Below are 24,024 nucleotides of genomic sequence, written 5' to 3' on the forward strand. Positions count from 1 at the left end.
AACAATTTGTTTTCTCCTAGGTAGGCACAAATAGTTTTAATCAAAGAACTGGGTATCACTATAGCACTGCTTACTCACCCCAGAATAAAACTGTGATGCATACTACCAAAGTATAAGTCATTTTTGTGTTCTTCACTGTGAAATGGGGATAATAATAGTATCTGTGTCATGGGATTTGGGGACAATTAAGTAAGATCATGTATGTATCAGCTCTAGGAGCTTTTTTGGGTTCTGCTCTAGGAACCCTACTGTTGTCATTTGTCCACAGGTTTTAGTTTCTCTACTTGTCAGAGTAATTTGAATCAGATCACTCCCCTTTCTTTGTGCTAACATTCCAGCCCAAGAAACTGCTGTCACTTCTTTTCTGGCCTGCTGTAGTAACTTCTACTCTTGCCTCTCACTTCATGGCAACTAGAATGATCTTCTTAAATAGACATCACATCTTGTTTCTGTGCTTAAAAATCTTTCCATTTCTTAATATGAAATCCAGGTACTTTAGTCTGGCTTTCATATTTGATCCAGCTTCTGCTTTTAACCCTCTTGGCTGTAGGCTTTCTGCACTGGTTTTCTTTCTTTTTTCAACACATTGGGTGATTCTGGCCATGGCTCTTTTATTCAGTGCTATTCTCTGTGAAATGCACTGCTGCTAAGTCTATGGTTTCCCAGCCTTACCGGCTAAACCTTGACTTCTCTCTCTTTATATCTGTTTTCTGTACCCAGCTAGGAGCACATCCTGCTTGTTTACCTATAAGGTGTAGCTAACAGCTCCCACCAACATGTTGGTCACTACCATTTCTGCTGGTTTATAAGAACTTCTTAATTTGTCTCTCTCTACTGTCACCCCCCTGCTGTAGCTTCCATCTAGCAGATAGATACTTTAAAAAAATAGATTCAAATTTTTAGCAGTTTTAGGTTTACAGAAAATTTATAAAAGTTGCATACTTTACATCTCTTTCCCTGTTAATAATTTTCATTAGTATGATGCATTGTTTTAATTAATAGTAATAATGCATTATTAATATTAACTTAAGTCCATAGTTTATTTGAATTTCCTTGGGTTTACCTACTGCCCTTTTCTGTTCCAGGATTCCCACCCAGGATGCCACATTATATTTACCTGTTTTGTCTCCTTAAATACCTCTCACTGTGAAAGTTTCTCAGGTTTTCCTGTTTTTTTGGTAACTTTGACAGGTCAGCTGTTTTAGTAAGATGCCCCCCTCCTAGAGTTTGCTTGATGTTTTTCTCCTTATTGGATTAGGGTTGTGAATTTTATGGAGGAAGATCATAGAGAAGTGATGCCACTTGCATTGCATCGTATGAAATGACAAGAACTATCATGACTTTACATTTTCTAGTCCTCCATTACTTCTCAATAGTTGTGTGCCTCATAAATGCCAATCTGTCGGTCAGATCTTTAAAGCTTCTTGAGCATCCAAAGCTTGCTTTTGTCTTGGGGCCTTAGTTTCCTACTCCTCATGCCACTAAGTGCCCTTCTAAGTGTTAATAGCACATGGTTCATACCCTGACCTCATTCTGATTTCTGCTCAAATGTCATCTCACAGAGAGATCTTCACTGAATACTTTATTTAAAAAAAAAATCAACACTAATCATTCTTTTTTTCTTTACCCTGGTTTATTGTCTTTTCCATTTGTTTCTACATGTCATGTATTTTTTATTTCTCTCTCTGCACTAGAATGTAAACTCCATGCAAGTAAGTTTTGTTCGTTCTTCTATCCTTAGCATCTAGAACCATGCCTGGCACATAGTAGATGCTCAATAAGTATTTACAAGTGAACATACCTCCAGATTACTTTCTCATTTGATGGTGTGGGTTTATCCCCTAAATGGTGTATGGTGTATTGTGATGTTTACAGAACCACATCATGCACAACATTGAACACTGCCTCTTAAAATACTTGCTGAAATTGGTGTTTTTAAGTAGTTTTGATAATTACTGGTAAAGAAAAGTGTTCATACGCTTTTAATTAACTGTATATTCCTCTCTGTTGAATTGTTTTTTCTATTGCAAAACTTAGTTTTAAATTGTATATAAGTTTAAATACACTGATAGTTTATAGTAGTTACATGAAAATAACTTATTTTTCCTCCTTTAGGTTATTATAGTGACCACATCACCAAGTTCAACCTTCGTGCCCAACATTCTCTCCAAATCCCATAACTATGCAGCAGTCACTAAGCTTGTACCAACATCGGTCATTGCTTCCACAACTCAGAAGCCACCTGTTGTTATAACTGCACCACAGTCCTCTCTGGTCAGCAGCAGCAGCAGTAGCAGTGGCAACAGCAGTTCTACGCCATCACCTATTTCTAGTACAGTAGCAGTAACAGCCGTGGTGTCTTCCACACCATCCGTGGTCATGTCAACAGTAGCACAAGGTGAGTGGTGAGCCACTATTTAATTCTGTCCCTGTGTGGAGGGATTTTGATGACAACGGGGGTGGGGTGGGGAGTGAATGTGTGTGTGTGTGTGTGTGTGTGTGTGTGTGTGTGTGTTGGGTCAGTGATGGCTTGCGCTCCTCTTCCCTTACCTTGAAAATGAAGTGTTTGCAATTTTCTCTTCTCTGTAGCTGCTACACCTTGTTCTGTTCTATCCCCCTACCCCCATTCCTTTCTAAGTTCTTCCATTTGTAAACATGGAAGCAAAGAAGACACACATTTAGGCTTTTCGTTAGATAAAAGTTAGTAGCATATTGTACATGCGGTTGTGCACTTTAATGTTTGGAAAGAATAATTTATAATTTGGTGTTTAAAAGTTGGCTGCTGGTATCATAGAGAGAGGTGTGAATTGGTGTGTTTTGTGTGTATTTGAAAATAGTTTATTTTTAGAGGACTGCATCTTATTTGGTTCTTCCAAATCTTTGCTCAAGATTGGAAGCTGTAACTAGCTTCTTGGTTGTCTCTCAGGTCTGTTCTTTTGCCCTCCAAATTAGCCCTCCATTGCTAATTACTTAAGCTGATTGCATTTTGTATTCTGTTGGCACCATCTCTTATGTGGTAAGAAATTTTTTTCATTCTATGCTTTTTTCATGTTTTCTGTGGACTTAATGAGTTCCTTTCACAATAGTGTGACAGTCTTCTGCTGACCTTGGTTCTTCTACCCTGAGCCTGCTTCAGCTTACATATATGTTGATTCCAGTTAGGTTGTACCTGCTAGTATTGCTCCCTTCATTTTCTTTAGACCAATTTGAAGACATCTCTGTTCTCCTCTCTTACTCCATGAGATTCTGTCCTTGTCAAATTTCCCTATCATACCAGTTTCATGATGGTCCGTCCACATTTAGCATCTAAGCAATGTTTTTAAAGTTTTTAAAACCTGAAACCAGTGGATTCAGGAATTTTAGAGAGCGGTAGAAACATTTGAAAAGTCCACCAGTTGCTCACAGTCGTATTGCAATACACTTCTTTTTAACAAATTGACCCTTTTACCCACACTGGCAGTGTTGTTTATGTTTCTGTAATAAAAAGTTCAGACTTCATTTGATAGCATTTTCCTACAGTTTTGCATCATTGATGTGTTTCTACTTTCTAGAATTGCCTCAGTTATTTTCATTGTTGTTTAATTCTGTTGCTGTTGGCAATTTATTACTCATTTATTATTTACATTATTTCCTGGTTTTAGTATTCTAGATTAATGTCTTTGTGAATTTTCCTGGGCCTCACTAACACTGGAGCAAGAGTCTTCAGTGGGAAAAGGGGGACTTCTGGGAGTGTCCTATGTGCACACTTTATCTTCTTGTATTAGATTATTTCACTAATGCGTGGCTAATAGTAAGTCCTTGTTATCTTTGTTTATAAAACAATGTAAAATAAAACAACATTGTAGGGGAATGATTTCTTCCTTTTTTAAAAAAAATTATTTGTATTGTGTGTGAATGCATTTTTGTATATATTTGTGTGGGCATGCACATTCATGACACACGTGAAGGTCAGAGGACAACTTGTGGGAGTTGGTTCTCTCCTACCACAGGGGTCCTAGGGATCCAACTCAAGTCTTCAGGCATGGCAGTCCCCTTTATCTGCTGACCTATCTTATAGTGGCAATTAATGAGGCAATTTCACGTACTTTATCTGATAGTCAAAAGGGGTTTATTTTGAGTCAACTTACAGCAAGCAAAGGGGTTGGTTATGGGATCCAGGACAGGTGAGGCACAGTCCAATGCAGTTCTCTGGAGAACTCTGACTTGGTCTGCAGTCCAACATCCAGGATCACTAGGTAGCCAAGAGAGCGAGCACAGATGCATTTCAGTTCTTACAGGAATCCCCGTCTCTGCCAGTCCCTGTCTCAGCCACGCCCCGGGTGCAGGCTAGTACCTAGCAGTTACCTGCTGCCTACTAGGGGGTGGTGCTTCAGGGGTGAAGCACAGACAATCACTCCTACACCATCTCACTAGCCCAAGAATCATTTTATAAGATTTTTTAAAAAATTGAAACTGCTTAAACTAGTATGTTGTCCCATTCTTGCTTTTTTCCATTTGGTATTTTCTTAAACACACAAAGCAAGCAGTACTCTTACTTTTATGTGTTATCTTTCTTCACTTATCCTTTATTTTTATTTGTGTGTGTGTGTGTGTGTGTGTGTGTGTGTGTGTGTGTGTGTGTGAAGGTGTGCATGTGTTAGTTACAGAGTGTGACGGTTTGTGGAGTTGGTTCTCTTTTTCCACCTTTATGTTGGTTTTGGGGATCAAACTCAGATTGTTAAGCTTACACAGCAAATGTTTTACCCACTGAGCCATCTCTTTGGCCCAACTTATACTTTGTTACATAAAAAGGGTTTTTGGTGTTTTTTTTTTGTTTTTTGTTTTTTGTTTTTTTTTGTTGTTGTTTTTTCATGACAGGGTTTCTCTGCGTAGTTTTGGTGCCTGTCCTGGATCTCGCTCTATAGACTAAGCTGGCCTCGAACTCACAGAGATCCGCCTGGCCTAGTCTCCCAAGTGCTGGGGTTAAAGGCGTGCGCCACCAATGCCTGGCATTGGATGTCATTCTTTCTCTAAAGTTCATGTTACAGCTTTTAACTATCTTACATTGTAATTAGGTATACATTGTATACATTGTATACATTATAATTTGGTATAATGAAGTATTTCAGGTTGGGTAACTTTATAATGGAAAATGATTTATTTTGGCTTATGGTTTGAAAATCCAAGATCAAGAACTTGCATCTAGTAATGACTTTCTTGCTTTCAGATCTGCAGGATAGTGCATAGCAGTCATATGGCAAGAGACAGGAGTGCATTTGTGTGCCTTCTCTGAGTTCCTTTTCTCTTAAAAAGCCATTGATATTCAGTCATGGGTTCCTCCCTGACTACCCTGCTTAGTTTTAATGGTGTTCTAAAGATTCTACTTCTAACCTATAGTCATTAAATTAGATGAAGTTTCTAGCTTTTTAAGGCTTTACATTGGGGATTGAATTTCAACATATGGGCTCTGGTATATACTCAAACCATAGCACATATTTAGTCAAAATTACCAATGTAGCTTCATTCGTAATTCTTCCAAAGAAGGACTAATATGTTTGATTTAGTGGTATTCCCTGTATTCTTTTGGGCATCCAAATGTACAATAAATTAATTATTCTGGAATCTGGCTGGATTAGTGTCTAAATTTATTTGCAAAATGTGACGAGTGATTGAATGAATGACTGCCAGTAAATAGGTGTTGGTTTTTAAGTAACTTTATTATTTCAGAACTTCACTATTGGTTAGATGAGTACATGTAGATATCATAGCCAGCCATAAAAATATCCAAAGGAAAAAGAGAAAATTCCTTTTTGTGTAGCCTTCCTAGAAAAGAGAGAAGATCTTACCTAGATACTCTCCAGGAAGAGATTCCTCTCATAGCATGTTGGCTATAACTAGCTTTACCTTATTGCTGGGAAAAGTAATGGAGTACCATGGCAAGCTTAGATCAATTGAGAATTACCCTCTAAAGTTGATTTAGGGACAAGCCTCCATGCACATGTATGCCAATGCCCAGGAATGTGGATTCTCAAGGGGAAAAACATGGTTTTGTTAGAAAGGAAGAAAAAAATTAGACTAGCAACCAACAATGGTAATAGAATTAAACTACAATGGAAACAAGTAAGATGGTTACAGAAAAATTAGAAGCTTGTTAATGAAGCAAGACTGTAACCAAGAGTGGGCGTTGTAATTAGTCTACTTAATAGATGTTTTTTATAACAGTTGACTTTACATTTGATCCTTTGTGTTCCCAAGATATTAGTTGGCTGATGGAATGGTCCAAATCCTCCTTGTTTTGACTCACCCACAAATCCCTTCTTCCTAAATCTTCTTTACTTTTCTATAGGTGTATCCACATCAGCAATCAAAATGGCATCCACAAGACTTCCTTCCCCCAAAAGCTTAGTGAGTGCCCCTACCCAGATTCTTGCACAGTTTCCTAAACAGCATCAGCAGTCTCCTAAGCAGCAGTTACACCAAGTGCAACAGCAGACACAACAGCCAGTGGCCCAGCCTTCCGCAGTGTCTCAGCAGCAGCCCCAGCAGTCACCATTGCCACCTGGTATCAAACCTACCATCCAGATCAAACAGGAGTCAGGTAACTAACTGGAAGATGTGCATGAGGTCTGCTGCTATCCTCAGTTTGCAGTTCTCCTGGTCCTGTAGGTCATTTGCATAGTGTGTCTTCCTGTTTATTTAGATCTTCAGTGTTTTATGGTTTCCAGTAGGAAATGCCTATAAATGCTTTTTAAGCTATAGCCCTAAGTGTCTGGTTTTCTTAGAGTGACTCTAAATGATATCATGGTTTTAATTTCCATTTCACTTGTTTATTGTTGGTGTGTAGGCAAGTTACGAAACTTGAATCCTCCTCCTAGCCTGGTGAACTTCATTATTTATGGGAGTATCTACATAGATTTCTTGGATTCCTATATATGCAGGATGTATTTCATTAAGTCATCTGTAAATAAGGACAGTGTTTTTCTTCCTTTCCAATCAGTATTCCTCCCTTATTTCCTTCTTTCTTTTCTGTCTTAATTCACTAGCTAGAATGTATAAGTAGGAGTGACTAGAATAGACATTCTTGCCTTCATCTCTGTCTTGAGTAGCAGGCATTGGGTCTTTCAGCGTTGAGGGGGAGGCCTGTTACAGAATTTTTGTAAGTGCTTTTTGAATTGAGAATGTGACATTTCCACTTTCTTGGGGCCTTTCATTATTACTACATGTTAGTTTCTGTCAATGTTCTCTCACGTTTAGGTGCTGTGACTACCAAAGACTTGTTTTTGTGTTTAGCTGCTGATGTGTTGGATCACATAGGTTGATTTTTTTTTTTAACCAGTTACATATATGAAATAAGCCTCACTTGGTCATGATATATAATTTTTTCTTATACATCAGTGGTTTTAGTTTTTATCTCTGTCCATGAGAGAGTTTTGTTTTTAAATCTGTGTATGTGGTGAGTGTGTATATGCATGTATATATATATGTGTAATGTGTGTGTAGGTTTCTGTGCACATGTGTGCAAGTGCATGTAGAGGTCAGAGGTTGATGCTGGTGTCCTTGATAACTCTTTACCTGATAAGTTTAGGCAGGGATTCTCACTTGAACTCAGTGCTTGCCAATTTGGTTAGTTTAGTTACCCAGCTTGCTCTGGGATCCCTTGTCTCCACCTTCCACCTCTAGAACACTGGGATTATAGGCAGGATACCACACCTGCTTGGCATCTGTGTGGATGCTGGGATCTGAACTCAGTTCCTCAGATCATCTATCTGCCTTGGCGGATGTTGATAGACAGTTGTCTTGCAGTGTCTTTGTCTAGTTTGGTTATCAAGTACTACTGGCCTCAGAATGAGTTTGAAGTGTTCAGTTTTCTAGAAGAGATTAGGGAAGACTGTATTAATTCCTTAGCTATTTAGTGGACTTCAATGAATCACTGGGTTTGGAGATTTTTATTTTGGGAGCATTTAAATTATGAACTTACTTTTTTTTAATGGTAGGAAAACTATTTGGATTAGCCATTTTATCTTTGTTGAGCTTTGGTAGTTTATGGTTTTTAAGTTCATTCACGTTTAAGTTGTCAAAATGATAGTTATCACTATCAGTTCTTATTATCCTTTAAATGGCTACAAGGACTGTCCTAATGATATTTTTCTTTATCAGGCTTTCTAGGAGTTTCATTATTATTGAGGGTTTTTTTTCAGATTTTCATAGTTTTGCTTCATTGATTATTTTCTGTCATTTTTCAGTTTTTGGTTTCATTATTTTTTGTTTTGTTTTGTTTTCTTTGGCTTTGTTTTGCTTTTCTAGCTTCTTGAGACTGGAATGTGGATTATTGATTAAAGATTTTTTTTCTATACATTTAGCATTTAGTTCTGCTACGTCTATATAACTATGCTTTGATAAATCCTTCTCAGCACTATTTTGTCAGCATTCTATGTATTTTTATATATTGTCATTTTCTTAAAGTTTTTGTTCTGAAACCTCCCCTGGGACTTCCTCTTTGATTTATTTAGAATTATGCTATTTTATTTCCAAATGTTTAGAGGTTTTTTGTTTTGTTTTTGTTTGTTGTTTGTTTTTGGTTATCCTTTTGGTATTCGATTCTAGTGGATTCTACTATGGATTGGCATTATTCTCTGTGGTATTTCAGTTAGCATTAAGCAACTGTGAGGATAAGCTAAAATCCTGTTTTTCCTGAAAAGAATGTCCTCTGGATAAGAGCTATGCAGAAGAGACCTAGCACTCTATGACTGTAGCAGTTTGGAGTAGAATTACCAACTTACTGCGCTGAGTGAGGGAAAAGAGAAATGGTCTTGGCTCAGATGTCACAGAACTTGACTTCAACTTTTAGGTTTGGTGGGGAGATGTTTCTGTGTTTGCTATTTGCCATAAGACCCCTTTCCAGAGTGTCTTAGTTAGGGTTATTGTTGTGAAGAGACACCATGACCATAGCAACTTTTATAAAGGAAAACATTTAATGAGGTGACTTACAGTTTCAGAGGTTTAGTAAATTATCATTATGGTAGGACATAGCGGCGTGCAGGCAGACATGGTGCTGGAGAAGCTTGAGAATTTTACATCTTGATATGCAGGCTACAGGAAATGGTTTGTCTCACTGGGTGTAGCTTGAGCATTTATGAGACCTCAAAGCTTGCCTCCACAGTGAAACACTTCTTCCAACAAAGCCATACCTCCTAATAGTGCCACTCCCTTTGGGGGCCACTTTCTTTCAAACCACCACACAGAGCATTCTCCTTTATTGCATTGTATTTATATTTTGTGTGCATATGTGTGTATGTGCACATGTGCTGTGTGAGAGCATTCATTTGTGCATGCATGTGTGCCATGTTGTGCATGTGGAAGTCAGAATACCCCTTACAGGAATGCGTTCTCTTTCCACTGTGTGGGTCTTCAGGATGGAGCTCAGGTGGTCAGGCTTGATGTCAGTTCTTTTACCTGTGGAGCCATCCTGGGGTCTCCAGAGCCTTTTAATGATGGTTGTTTTATAACTTCCATTAGTTCCATTGTTCAGTCTATTGTGTGGATTGAAGAGCTCCTCATGCCATTGCACCAGGCATGGCTCTGCAGAATGGTTTAGTGCACTGAAATGACTGTCCTTCTGAGGGCAACTTTCTAGGCCTGCCACTTTCTGAGAGGGTTGGAGTTCTTAAGAACTTCTTTGGAAATTCGTTTATTTGATTTGCTCTCTTTTTCATGGTCAGTTTTGAGAAATAATATTTTCTTGAAATGTTATTATTTGGTACAGATTATCAGTTGATTTGCATAGGACTGAGTAGAGTTGTCTTTTGATTTTGTGAGTTTTTTTCTGTGTAGTTATTTCGTGGAGCTTCTTTCTGCATGAGCGTTATACAGGATTATGGTTCATTAGTAAGAAATACTAGAAATAATTTTTCCTTGTATAACATCGCTGCTTATAGTTCATTATATTCAGAACTATTTCCACAATACTTATTGAATTCTTGACATGTATTAGATACTTTACAAATTTATTTAATCCTTACAATAGCCTATAAGGCATATACTGAATGGTTTTTATTTTGTAGAAAAAAATAGAATCATGAGAGTTAAGTTACTTAACTAATTAATTATGCCCAAATACCATAATTTTAATTTCTTTCTTAGCTAATAGTTTATAATTACTTAAAGCTACTAAATATGTAGAACTATTTCTTTCCTTAATGTCTCAGCTTAAATCCCCACCTGTATTAGATACTTCCCTGTTGTGAAAGAAGCCATTTAGGAAAGGAAGAGTTTACTTTGCCTTGAAGTTAGAAGACCACGGTGGGGAAGTAACGGTGGCAGGAGCTTGAGGCAGCTGGGCGCAGTGAGTCTGAAGTGAGGCAGCAGAGAGTGGGCAGTGCTCCTGCTTGGTTCCTGTTTTCTTTTTAGTCAGGATCAGAGTCCATGGAACAGTGCAGATCTTCCCTCCTTAATTTAGACTGGAAAATCCCTCCAGGCATTCCCAGAGGTTTGCTTCCATGGTGATTCTAAAGTCTGTCAAATTGACAGTCAAGATAAGCTATCACACTACACCAAAAATAATACAATTCTTAATTTTCTCTATGAGAATGTTTTATGTATGTCTTCAAAAGATTAGTGGTGGAGAAATGCCACTAAATTTTTCTTCTTTAGTTACCGCCAATTTAGAACTGTAACTAGATCTCATACTTTTTAATGAGTACTTTATGTTTGGAATGCCAATGTAAACATCATAGCATTGTAAATATAAAAATTTTTAAATGTTAAAAAGTCCCAACATCCATAACATTTTTATTGTATTTATTGTATATTACCTTTGAGTTCTTTTTCACATGCATATTTTATATAGTTACAATATACGGATGTGGCCTTTTTTGGCATTCTATATTTGGTAAAGCAAGTTATTAAAATGCTTTTTTAGAAAGCTATTTTAGGACTTTAGTATATAGCTTAGTGGTAGAACACTTACCTAGTATGTCTGACTCCCTGGGTTCAACAGTATTAACAACAAACAAACAAAAACAAGAACTTTAAGTTGGGCATGGTGGCACACATCTGTAATCCTAGCACTCAAAAGGCAAAGGCAGTAGACTCTGTAGTTCCAGGCCAGGCTGGACTACTCACTGAGTTCCAGGCCAGCACTGGTTATATAATAAGACCCTATCTCAATACAAAAAAGATGAGACGGCCATTTAAAAGAAAATCAAACAAAAACTATTCTTAGCCTGTTAAGTTTTTATCAGCTTATTATGTCAGTTCTGAGTCATGAAAAGTCTTTGTTGCTGAGAATCTGGAAGGGCTGTGTGGACTGCTTGTGCTGCCTTATGCTAGTCCCTTCTCAAGTATTTGTATGGAACAGATTTGCTTTTGCTAACTGGTTTGAAAGCTCGTATGCTCACCGCCATAGATAAAAGTCCATATTTAGTTTTCTTTAAGAAATCTGTTAATATAAAATTATAGCTGCATTCTTGAATTGGGAGAATTTAGGAAAGAGGAATTTGAGCAATGAAAGCATAGAGTTTCATCAGTGTAAAAAAGGATCTCTAGAGTAAGATTCAATAAATGTGTGTAACTATTGCCCTAATGGGCTAAGTGGCATTCTTTTAAAATTATTTGTACTGAGATTTATCTTTTTTCTTTCAAAGGTGTTAAAATCATCACACAGCAGGTTCAACCAAGTAAAATCTTACCCAAACCAGTGACTGCAACTCTACCCACCAGTAGCAATTCCCCTATTATGGTGGTTAGCAGTAATGGTGCAATTATGACAACTAAACTGGTAACTACTCCTACCGGTAAGTTTCACAAGCATCAGTCCATTCATTCATAAGTCATCAAATAACTTCCCATACCAGCAGTGTGTTGACATTGCATATCTAAAAGTTAATGAAACAGTTCTACAAAGAAGTCTTTTTTATTTTGTTTTGAGACAGAGTCTGTGGCCTAGAACTCTGTATGTAGCTGAGGATGACCTTGAACTCATATTTGATCCTCCTGTCCCTACCTTCTGAGTACAAGGATCATAGGTGTGGGCCACCACACAGGTTTATCAGGTGCATAGTTTTCAAAAGGTCTTTCTTGACTCCCTCAACTCCTGTGCTGACCCCTGAAGTTAGCTCTCTCTGATATATTTTTTTTTCATAGTCCTCTGTTATTTTTCTTTATTGCAGTTACTCCAATTTTTACTTATCTAGTTGTTTGAGTTGTTTTATCCATATTGGACAATAAGCTTTATGGAATTAAGGGAACAAATCCATTTATTCACTATATGTAGGTGCTCAGTCAGGATTTGCTGAGTAACTGAAAACATGTCCAACTCACAAGGATGTTACTCATAAAAGTCCATGTTACATTACAGTGTAGTAAGGATTGCCTAGACTGATGGAAGCATGCCGTTGTTCCCAGATAGACAAGCAATCAATTTGTGCTAGAGGTAGTAACAAAGAAGAGCTTTTTAAATTACCACTCTTTGTGAACTTTCTAAGTGTTAAATGATATCCAGTCAGGAGCTAAGGAGATAGCTCAGTGTGTAAAAGCACTTGTTAAAATGCAAGTGTAAGGACCTGAGTTCAAATCCCTAGAACCTGCATAAAAGCTAGACCTATAGCAATACTGGGTCATGTTTCTGTATTTATAGTGCAACAGGGTTTCTTTCTTGCTTTCTTTTTTTTTTAAGTAGAAGTTTTTGGTTTTGTTGTTATAATTCAAAGCATTCAAACTTTATACCCCTGTACTATGTTTACTTTGCACTAGACTTTTTTTCTGGTTCAGATATATTCTGTGAGCAGACTAACTCTTCTTAATGTTCCTCTTATGCTTGTAGTGGTTATAAGTTTTTAAAGTAAGTGACTTCCTAACCTAAAGGTATTTTTTTTCTGAGGTGGGATATTTTGAAAATGTCTGTTACAGTGTTCTCTGAATCTCACTTCAGTTTAAGCAAATGCCATCTTAGTCTTTTCTCCGTTTCCTCTTCATTTTTCCTGAGGCTGATCCTTCTTGTAGGACTAGTCTTTCTGAGTTACTGGGTTTATAAGAAACTGCAACAGACTCATCTGATTAGTTTTTAATCCTTTGTGAAAGAGAAAAGTCATAGAAATAGTAGAAAAGGGTATAAAATCTTTTGAGAGAGATGGAAAGATAGATTTACCAATAAGTCAGTTAAAGTTGAGAAATTATGTAAATAGAGGTAATTTTAGTCTAAAAACTGTTCCTGGCAATTCTTGGCAGTTTCAACTATATCTCTAGTAAAATGATAGAATGATACTTTAAAAGATGGAAATTTCACTGGGCGGTGGTGGCGCACACCTTCAATTCCAGCACTCGGGAGGCAGAGCCAGGTGGATCTCTGTGAGTTCAAGGCCAGCCTGGTCTACAGAGCGAGATCCAGGACAGGCACCAAAGCTACACAGAGAAGCTCTGTCTCTAAAAAAACAAAAAAACAAAAAAAAAAAAACCAAAAATAAACAAACAAAAAAAGATGGAAATCTCTTTAGAGAGTGGCAGGTAAAAAACAGAAAAGTTATAAAATTTTAAATAAATATTGCCTTAATGGCTGAATGGTGACATTAACTTTTGCTCTGGGCCAGTATCAACCAGACATAGGGACCTTAAGTAGCTGTTACAGAGACACTTACAGTGCTCTGACATAAAGATAGCAGGAGAAGGGGTAGGAGGGTCTACCTTTTCTTGGGCTAGTAATTTGATGCAACACATCACAAAGTTTTACATGTAAAATTAATTTGAATCAACTTGGCATTGGTTTTTGCTATACACATTGAAAACTGGCTGTGAAGTTGTAAATGAATGTCTTGACACCTTACAATTACTTTTTCAAGTTAAAGTGATGTATATGACATTGAACTATAGTAAAATTGTACAATTATCATTCTTTTTATAAGTTAAAATTTTTGATAAGTTTTCTTTTCACTACTGTCTTCTTATAGGTACTCAGGCCACCTACACCCGGCCAGCAGTGAGCCCGTCCTTAGGTCGAGTAGCCACAAGCCCTGGAGCTGCAGCCTATGTGAAAACGACCAGTGGTAGCATCATTACTGTAGTACCCAAATCATTAGCTACCTTGGGAGGCAAGATAATTAGCAGTAATATGGTGTCTGGTAGGTATGTCTAGAATATGTTAAAAGCATGGTGATTTTTGGTTAGAAGAAAAGCCAAGTTTCTCTACAGCAGGACTCTATTAAACACCAGGTTTTGCTTCAAAATTTGACACTTTGTTTTCAGTCCTTATATGTAATGATTAAACACAGCTTTTGGTAAGTCTAAAGTTGAAAGAGCATTTAGTTTTAAGTCACAGTGCAAAATTATGGTTTATGTTTGCATAGGGATTTTTCATTTAAAAAATAGTCTCACATTTGTCAGCCCTTTTAGACTCTATATAACTTCAGGTATTGTGCCAACTTTACAAATGGACACATGAGGATTTAGAGGTAACATGAAGCTGTCCAATGTTTGCAAAAAGGATAATGGAAGAACCTGTATTTGCATCTGAATATGTTTCAGGAACATAGTTCGGATTTGCAGTTACTAATGTCACTTTAGCTTATTAAACATAAAATATTTGAATATCTTTGTTTTTCACCATTCGTGATGTTTACTTTTAAAAATTATTTTACTGAGATAGTAAAACCAACTCTCTGCCTATTTATTGGTATGTTGGAACAGTACCTGGTTTTTATTGGCTCATTAATCTTTACAGTATTTGGGTTGCAGATTCTGAAGTAGAATGTTAATGTGGCATTTGTTTTCATTGATTATTATTTTTAATTAAAATTATGTAAATGATCTGACTAAGCAAGCCTTGTGGATTTTAGCTGTCTACTATTTTTGTAGACTAATCATGTTTTGTCTGCCCCGGGTGAGTTGTTCTAACATTTTTAAAATGAAAGGAATAAAGTTTCTGGCAGTATTTTATGTTGCTGATAACTCAGAGAATGGAAAAAAGCAGAACAGAGCATGGTGTTGGCATAAAGCTCTGTATTCAAAGCTGTTAATTTTGGCTCCACTCTTAAGTGTAAGTGAGAAAACCCAGTGCTTGCCAACCTGAGGAGGGTGAGATGAGAAGGGAAGGATCATTGTGCTGTAGCTTTTAAGTGGATATATAAGGAACACAGTTAGTACTCTAATTTATTATTTGATAGTATCTTTAAATAGTCTAAAGCTCTTGCTCAAACACATTTCAGAAAGTTGACTTCATTGGAAGGTAGCTTTTTAAGACCTTGAACAGATTTTTACATGTATCTGAGTTCATAGTACTGTATAGCTTGCAGGTGTGTCTAGATGTCATGAGGTCTCTTTTGGGACCTTATTCATGGTGTAGTTGTTCTGTACTAGATTAGAGTTATGTCAGTACACAATCCTAGAAGCAGATCTAATATCTGTGTATTCTCTCTCTCTCTCTCTCTCTCTCTCTCTCTCTCTCTCTCTCTCTCTCTCTCTCTCTCTCTCTCACACACACACACACACACACACACACACACACACACACACACATGCACTCACCTTTGTATTAAAGATGGAACTGCTCAAGGTTAGTTGCTATTTCAAGTGAATGAGTGGTTCTACATGAGAAGAATTATTAGAATTCTCCAGCTTTCCAGCACTCTAGGATATATTGACATAGAGTTAAAACAGTTTAATTTGGTGTCAAATACTTTTACCTACTGAGCCATCTTTCTGGCTCCCATTTCCCAATCTTTATTTTTTAAAAAAATAGTGCTTTTCTTTTCTTTATATTCTTGCTCTCCTATGACATTGAGATCATAGTATAGTAATTTTAAAAATCTACTTATCACTAGCTGGTAGCCTGGTTGAACAAATTTAGATAATTTCCCACCTTCATCTATGAGTAGGTGGTGGATTCTGATTTCTCTCTTCCCCACACAAAAGATCTATTTTTTGCTAAAACATTCCCAGACATTCAGTTGTAAGAATAGAAGACTTTAAAACAAAAACAAAAAATTTTTCCTCTCATTGTTGGGGAATTTAGAAAGGTGCAAGCAACATTAAGATTCCATAATGTTTTGTGTAAATGTTTATATTATAATTTAAAATTTTATTTTTTTATTATCAGTTTAGATATTTTCCCATATTGGTAAATATATTTTAATCACCCAGTGGTTATGAATATTTCCCTGTGTACCATAATTTAATCATATTCTTACTGTTGAGTGATTTAATTATTTACAGATGTGGGGTTTTTGGCTTTTAGATTTTTTTTCTTATTGGTTATTATAAATAATCTTGTGGTGAATATATATTTTTTTTGCAAAGCTCTTGCTTCCTTTGTATAACACCTTAGAAGGCAGATTAATTTTTCCATAGTGCTTTCTAGAAAAGTTGTATTTTTATTTTTATTAGACAGAACAAATGGAAACTATGTTATTTATATGCATATATATCAGATAACTTTGATATATACACACACACACACACACATATATATAGTGAATATTGTTGAATTTTGATTGTAGAAATATACTCATTTTATGCAGAAGTTTGTTTCCTTCAGAGATGAATTAATTGTGTTAACTTTAAGGGCATTTTGAGGACCTGGGGCAAGACTTGCTTGTGACTTATAACCTTTCAATGTCTAGCAAGGAGCTGCTGTTTGTATACTTTTTTGTTTATTTTTTGAATTATTCTTTGGGCAAAGCAGCATAAAACATTTCACAGAAACCAAGATAGAGTGATTTAAGAATCTATGGATAGTAGGATCTAAGCCAATAAATTTGTTAAGTCAGCGTACCATAGTATTCACACACATACCCCACCCGCCTTGGGATGCCCAGCAAACACCTTGCCAGTGAGAAGCACTCCTCAGTACTCCTCTCCTCACCCCACTCAGCGTTATATTTTGAATCAGGCTCTTGCTGAGTTGCTCAGGCTGACCTAGAACTTGCAGTCCTTTTGCTTTAGTCTCTGGAGTGGTGTAGGCTTACACCACCAAACCTGACTATAGTCGTTTGGATTTTTTTTCACAATTTGTTGTTACCATTGGAGACAGGATCTCATCATATATTTCAGGCTGGCCTCACACCAGCTGTATAGCCTAAGCTGTCTTTGAATTTGCAGTTCTTTTTTCTCTGTGGTTTACAAGCATCCCCCGCTACTCCCACCTCCAAAAAAAAGAAAAGAATCTTTGGAATTCATCATCAGAGAACCCATTGTGATCCAAATGTGATTGTTACTTGGTTCAATTTTATTTATTTATTTATTTATTTATTTATTTATTTATTTATTTATTTATTACCCTTTTTAAGTACAGTGTCTGTTGGTAGGTTTTCTGAAATGCCAGATTCTATCTGTGGTACTGTGATACATAAACATGTACACAGGATTCAGTATGTGCCCTAAAAAAAATGCTAAATGGGTTGTGGTGCATGCCTTTAATCCTGGCACTCAGGAAGCAGAGACAGGCGAATCTCTGTGAGTTTGAGGCCAGCCTGGTCTACAGAGTTCCAGGATAGCCTCACTGTAACACAGAGAAACCCTGTCTTAAAAAAAAAAAAAAAAAAAAACAACAACAACAAAAAGATTTGGGCTGGAGAGATGGCTCATTGATTAAGAGCACTGGCTGCTCTTCAGAGGACCCAGTTTCAATTCCCAGCACCCACAATGGCAACTCACACTGTCTGTAACTATTTCCAGGTGACCCAACACCCTCACACAGACATACATGCAGGTAAAACACCAATGCACATAACAAAGATTTATGTGCTTCACTTAAAATATCCACAGAAGGCAGGTGTGGTGGCACACACCCTTTAATTCCAGCACTTGGGAGGCAGAGGCAGGCAGATCTGAGTTCAAGGTTAGCCTGTTCTACAGAGTGAGTTTCAGGACAGCCAAGGCTACACAGAGAAACCCTGTCTTCAAAAACCGGGGGATAGGAGTGGGGATGGGGGTGTTGAGGGGGTGAGGAGAGAATGCTAAATGGACTACAGATGAAGTTCAGAGGTAGAACAGTTGCCTAGTATGAGTAAGGCCCTGGGCTTGATTCCTGGAACTACAAAAGAAAACAAATTTTAAAAACTAAAGAAAAACAAGGATGCTAGCTAGCTTCTGCGGGTTCCGTTGTATTGTGGAAACTGTAGATCCACTACTATGAAAGCCTAGCTTTGCATAGATTTCTCCTTAGGTGAAACATGCACACTGGAATTTCATGCTTTTAGTACTAGTCATTCTAGAAAAGAATGATGTTCCAGTTTATTAATACAATGTTATACTTATTATTTCCTGTTAGTCCTTTTTCTCCGTTTTGAGTTATTGACTCTCCCAATCCCCATTCATTAAACTGGTAGACTTTACTTATGACTGTCTCCTAAATTGATAAATCTTTATAATGGAAGGGGTAGATATTTTAGTACATTAAAAATAAATCCAGTTGCTAAGCAAGTTTTATCTTAAACAAAATGACCCTTATATTTTGGTGTTAATTTAAAAGCATAGTTTATATTTCTTTGAGGTAGTTTTTATAAAAACACTTTTCCATTATCAAATATTTGATAATTTTCCAGTGTAAAAAAGGCCCACACAACCATATATGAGGGATTAGAATTAATCAAGAGTTAAAGTTGGTTTAAGTGAATAATGAGCAGCTTGGTTCTTGTGGTTTATAATGGCCTACTTATTTACTGTATAGTTGAAGGAAAAAACAATTGTAAAGCTAGTCGGTAGATGCAAGTGCTTTCCTATGTACCTGCTGAGTGGCACCCTGGACTGATGAGGCATTGGGTATTGCAAGTGTATTGTGATGATTTCTAACAGGATTGCCCCAATTTAACAAATTCTTAATCATCCTTTAAATGTTTTTTTAGATTTATGTGTATGAGTGTTTTGCCTACATATGTGTGTGTGTGTGTGTGTGTGTGTGTGTGTGTGTGTGTGTGTGTGTTCATCATGTACATGCCTGGTGCCCATGGAGGTCATAAGAGGGTGTTGGATCCCTTGGAATTGGAATTGTGGATGGTTATGAGGCACTGTATGGGTGCTGGGAACTGACCTCAGGTCCTCGGCAAGAACAACAAGCCCTTGATCTCTGAACCATCTCCCCCGCCCCTTCTGAATAAATCTTAGAACTAGAACCTTGTTATTCTTGGTGTAAGATTATTTCATGTAGTATGTTAATTTGAAATTCTAGTAAGGAATGTTAATATTTTTTCCAGTGGAAAATAATTAGTAATGTTTTTGAGAATATATTAGTCGTGTTTTTATTGAGTGCCCATTCTGTATTTACTTATTTACTACACGGGCCTGTAGAAAAGTATGATCTACCTGCTTTCTTAGGCCCAGAAAATTTTAGGAGCTAAAGTAGAATTGGGACTAATATGCTCAGTATGAAATCAGCACACTGAAGGAAGGGTGTATATTGACTAATCTTAAAATCTGTCAGAACTTCGAAAGTTCCACACGGGAGTTTGGGATTTGTCGGATAAGTAGTGGGAAGCCTCATAGTTTGCTGTCAGTTTATGTTGCCTGTGAACAGGAGGAACTAATATTGTTAAATTGGTAGATGAAGGGCCTGAACCAGTGTAAGCTGCTATTTTTGTTTATTGGTTTTAATATTTGTTTTGAGGGATGGGGGTGCTGGGATCAGAGGACAACTTGCATGAGTTGGTTCTCTCCTTCTACCCTGTGTGGCCTAAGGATTGAATTCAGTCATCAAGGCATGGCGGGCAAGTGACTTTGCCTACTGTGCCATCCTGTGAGCCCACATGGAGATTGTGACGTTCAAGAGTGAAAGTTGAAACTAGATGTAGTGGGGATTAGGAATACTCTTTAAAACCAATTTAAGCTGTTTCAGATTCTTGATGTAAAAGGTTTCATTTAGGAGATTGGGTTTGGTATAGAATATCAAAACTGTATGACAGAGAAGCTTGAGATGGAGAAACAGGGAGGAAGAGGAGAGCAGTACTGACTGCGCTTGCATGGACACCATTATTTATTTATTTGTTTTTTTTATGTTTTATAAAATCTTTATTGACAAATAATTCACATAGTATACAATTTGCCTGTTTGCACAATTTGATAGACTTTAGTTATTAGGCCATGACAACATCACCACTTTCTGTTTTAGAACATCGCTGTCTTCAATTTCATACACACATATAATGTATGGTGATTACATTCCACCTTATTTTTTTAAATGAACATAATATTTGCACTTGTAACCATTTTTAAGTTCACAATTCAGTGGCATGAATTATATTCATTTTTTAAAGAAGATATGTTACTGATATACTGAAATCATTCATATATGTAATAAACAGTTTCAAAGTAATTGCCACCCTCTGTGCTAAACACCGAACCATCAGTGACAAGAAAAGGTCATATTTTGTTGTCAGGTACAGGGAGTCAAGATAAGGCAGGAATCCAAGGTTTGTACCAGCTCTTCTAACTTGGACAATTATAATGTAGAGCATACATTTGGTAGTAGATAGATTTGATAGATGGGAGAGAAGCAGACTGTAGAGGAAAGGCCACTATATGTTTTTGTCAGTAGGTTTATACACTTAGAAAGTAGTTCTTTTATCTATCTTATAGAAAATTAGGTTTCATTATGCCATTTTCAAACAAAAATTATTTTTGTTTCTTTACCCTCTTGTCCCATCCCTGTCCCTCCCTTTTCCCTCCTACTCCCAGTAGTAGCCCCTTTTGCACTTTGATGTCCCATGTGACCTTTTGTTCTTCCCTCTCGCCTTTCTTAACACCTGTTCACCCTCACAGCCCCGTATTTTCATGCATCCAGGATCCAAATATGAGGGAGAGCATGAGATGCTTGTTTCTCTCAGACTGAATTACCTCACTTCCATTATAAGAAAGTAGATCTTAATGGCTGAAAACAATTTTACCCTGTCAGTCGACTTCCTCCTTGCAGTCTCTAGAATTGTACACACTCAGAAGCACATATTGACTGCCACTTGGTCTACACATGTGTGTTCACTTTTTTTTTTTTAATTCATTTTGGTTTTCTAAGGTAGAGTCTCACTCTACAGTACAAGCTGGTTTAGAACTCACAGCCCTCCTGCCTGTACCTCTCAAATGCTGGGATTACACACGTTCACTACCACACACAACTGTCTTTTTGTACGCCTTTTTGTAAATTTTTTCTACAATTTAGTGAATCTTGATGTTTGCCTCTAATGTTCCTATTTTGAAGAGCGTTTCCATCATGCTGGCCACATAAATTTAATAATTAGATTTATGGGAAACACATGTCATAAGATTTTTGTTTAGTTTTCAGGAAAGAGTGTTGATGGGGAAATGGACAGTGATATTTTTAGATTTGGAATTTGGTGTGTAGGTCCTCAGATTTTCAAAAGAGGATTATTTTAAGACTCACTTCTTGATGGGCATGGTGGTGCATGCCTTTAATCCCAGCACTTGGGACGCAGAGTTAGAGGCAGGCAGATCTCTCTGAGTTCTAGGTCAGCCTGGTCTACATAGTGAATTCCAGGCTAGCTGGGGCTACATAGTGAAACTCTGTCTCAAAAACCTTAATAATAATAAAAAAAAAAGTTCATTCTTAATATTTATCATTCTGGGGTGATTCAGAATTTACTATTCCAAGCCTTCTTTTTTGTCCTTAGGACCACATTCACGTCATCTAAAGGTGACATTGTTTAAACATATTACTTGTGTACATCATAAACAGGATCAACCAAGTATCACTAGTCCTTAACTCAGGCCTCCTTTTCTTCCTACTTCTCTAAGGAACGACTACCAAAATCACCACAATCCCAATGACTTCCAAGCCCAATGTGATTGTTGTACAAAAGACTACAGGAAAAGGAACGACCATTCAAGGCCTCCCTGGCAAAAACGTTGTCACTACATTGCTAAATGCTGGAGTAAGTAAGACCTTGAACGCACTAAGTAATCCACTAAGCATTTTTAAAAAATTATTTATTTATTTTATGTGCATTGGTGTTTTGCCTACATGTATGTCTGTGTGAGGGTGCTGGATCCCTTGGAATCAAAGTTCCAGACAGTTGTGAGCTGCCATGTGGTTGCTGGGAATTGAACCTGGGTCCTCTGGAAGAGCAGCCAGTGCTCTTAACCTCTGAGCCATCCCTCCAGCCCTCCACTAAGCATTTTAAAGGCCATCTATACAAACATTTTTTTTAAGAACATCAGAACCCCATAGTGGATGGAATGGCTTGATTCTCTAGTGCTGTGATAGAATAACCTTTATCCATCATCAACTGATGACATTTTTCACAGTAATCTGAAAGTATGTTGCTCCTAGCTGCTCATAGCAAGGTGGCTTGTGACCATGGTTTGAGTGCTTAGTTTCATTCAGATGGAGAATTCCACTGGCTTAGCTGCAAGAAGACTTGGAACAGTTTTATTCCTGCTTATGGCCAGTAGATAAGCATTTGGTTTAGGCTAGACAAAGAAATATTTGAGTTTAAGATAAAATTGTTAGATTGGGATTTGTTACTTAAGGTTTGTTGTTTATCCCCCCCCCCCTCCATTTCCCCCATTTTAGGCTCTAAAGGCAATTGTGAAGAGGTTGGAGTTAGACACATTTAGGCTTTATGTCTTACTATTGTATTTGATCTTGGGTGGCTTGTTTAACCACTGTAATCTTTTATTTCTTCGTGTTTACATTGGGGTGATGATGGGTGTTTTGAAAGTGCTTAGAACAGTGTCTAACAACACATGGGAAGTTCTGTCATTGGTTTCTTACTGTTCTTGGTATTTAAGCACTCAAGCTATTTTTCTGACCTCACTAGAAGACAGAGATCTTTCATATAAGTAGATCATAAAAGCTTATGTATCACAGTCTTTTACAATACTGAAAGTGGTCCACATTAGGCCTCTTTTGAATTTACATAGCAATTCAGCAGGAAAGCCAGGATTCTGTAGTACAGAAGCAGAGGCAGAGGCAGGCAGACCTCTGTGAGTTCCAGGCCAACCTGGTCTACAAAGCAAGTTTTAGGACAGCCAGAGTTGTTACCCAGAGAAACCCTGTCTTGGAAGCCTGCCCCCTTCAAAGGGTATGTTATCTGTACAAGAGATCTAAGAGTCATATGCGAATTTTGTCTAGTAGATACTTGAACAGTAGTTTGGCAGGCAATGCTAGTAAACCGAATAGATCAATCTATGGGACCATTGTCATCAGCACACAGAACACGTGTTTATACTCCCCACCTGCATCCATGCAGGCCTACTACACATGAGAGGAGCTTTCTCAGATGACATCCTGGTTTTGTTTGGGTCACAGTACTTGGACAGGCTGTCAAGCCATTTACAGATCAGCATGCCGCATACTTGCAAACTGGTGGCTGTTGGAAGACAAATCAGAACTCTTTCTGGGAACACTGCTGCAAACAGTATGTGAGAGTTGAAATAACCACCTGATTAGAAACACTTTGTTTCCTTTTGATAATTGTAGTTGATAGTTAGGTTTATAATTTTTAAGCTCAGATTTAGATACGAATTCTCAATGGTTGCTTTTTCGACAGCTCACCTGGTTGCTTTCAGTTTACCAACTGCTCAGTTTGAAAGCTACACATCTATGATGATGATAGCTAAAAATTAAGAAAATCGCTAAAGTGAAAACTGCTAACTCTTAATTTTATGAATTTTAATGTATAATTATTGATAAAATTACTATATTTGAATTTAATTCAGTTAAATTCAAATAGAACTATGCTGAGATTAAAACTATGATCAGAAAAACGGTACTTCAGAAAAAAACAAAGGGCTGAGGATATGGATTAAGTGGTAGAGCATTTACCTAGCATGTATGAAGCCTTGGGTTTGATTTCTAGCAACACACATACATATACACAGAGGGGGAGAGAGACAGACAGACAGAATAAAGCAGGCGAAAATTCAGAAAATGGTGAAAGGCTTGAATCTGTAATAGACTAAAGTGATATTAGTAACATACTAGTAAACCATTAGAAATGCTTTATGTTTTTCCCCTTTCTTCTTGTAACCTTAGAAAGAATGTTAATTCTTTGCTCTTTTCATCTTCCTTATACTTCTTTTTATAGACATCCTGCTGTATACCTTTATAAT

At 37.2% G+C, this 24,024-nt stretch overlaps 1 protein-coding gene across 1 annotated transcript in view; it reads left to right on the forward strand.

Moving 5' to 3' along the window:
- The window catches only part of Emsy (EMSY transcriptional repressor, BRCA2 interacting), a 75,152-nt gene that overhangs the window by 26,257 nt on the left and 24,871 nt on the right, over nucleotides 1-24,024 (forward strand). Inside the window, exons 8-12 of the mRNA XM_059270824.1 lie at nucleotides 2,116-2,398; nucleotides 6,326-6,577; nucleotides 11,622-11,771; nucleotides 13,920-14,090; nucleotides 21,706-21,842. Coding sequence (XP_059126807.1) covers nucleotides 2,116-2,398; nucleotides 6,326-6,577; nucleotides 11,622-11,771; nucleotides 13,920-14,090; nucleotides 21,706-21,842 — 993 coding nt within the window. The remainder of the gene's footprint in view (nucleotides 1-2,115; nucleotides 2,399-6,325; nucleotides 6,578-11,621; nucleotides 11,772-13,919; nucleotides 14,091-21,705; nucleotides 21,843-24,024) is intronic.

The sequence above is a fragment of the Peromyscus eremicus genome, chromosome 1 (genome assembly GCF_949786415.1).
Source record: "Peromyscus eremicus chromosome 1, PerEre_H2_v1, whole genome shotgun sequence".
Lineage (NCBI taxonomy): Eukaryota > Metazoa > Chordata > Mammalia > Rodentia > Cricetidae > Peromyscus > Peromyscus eremicus.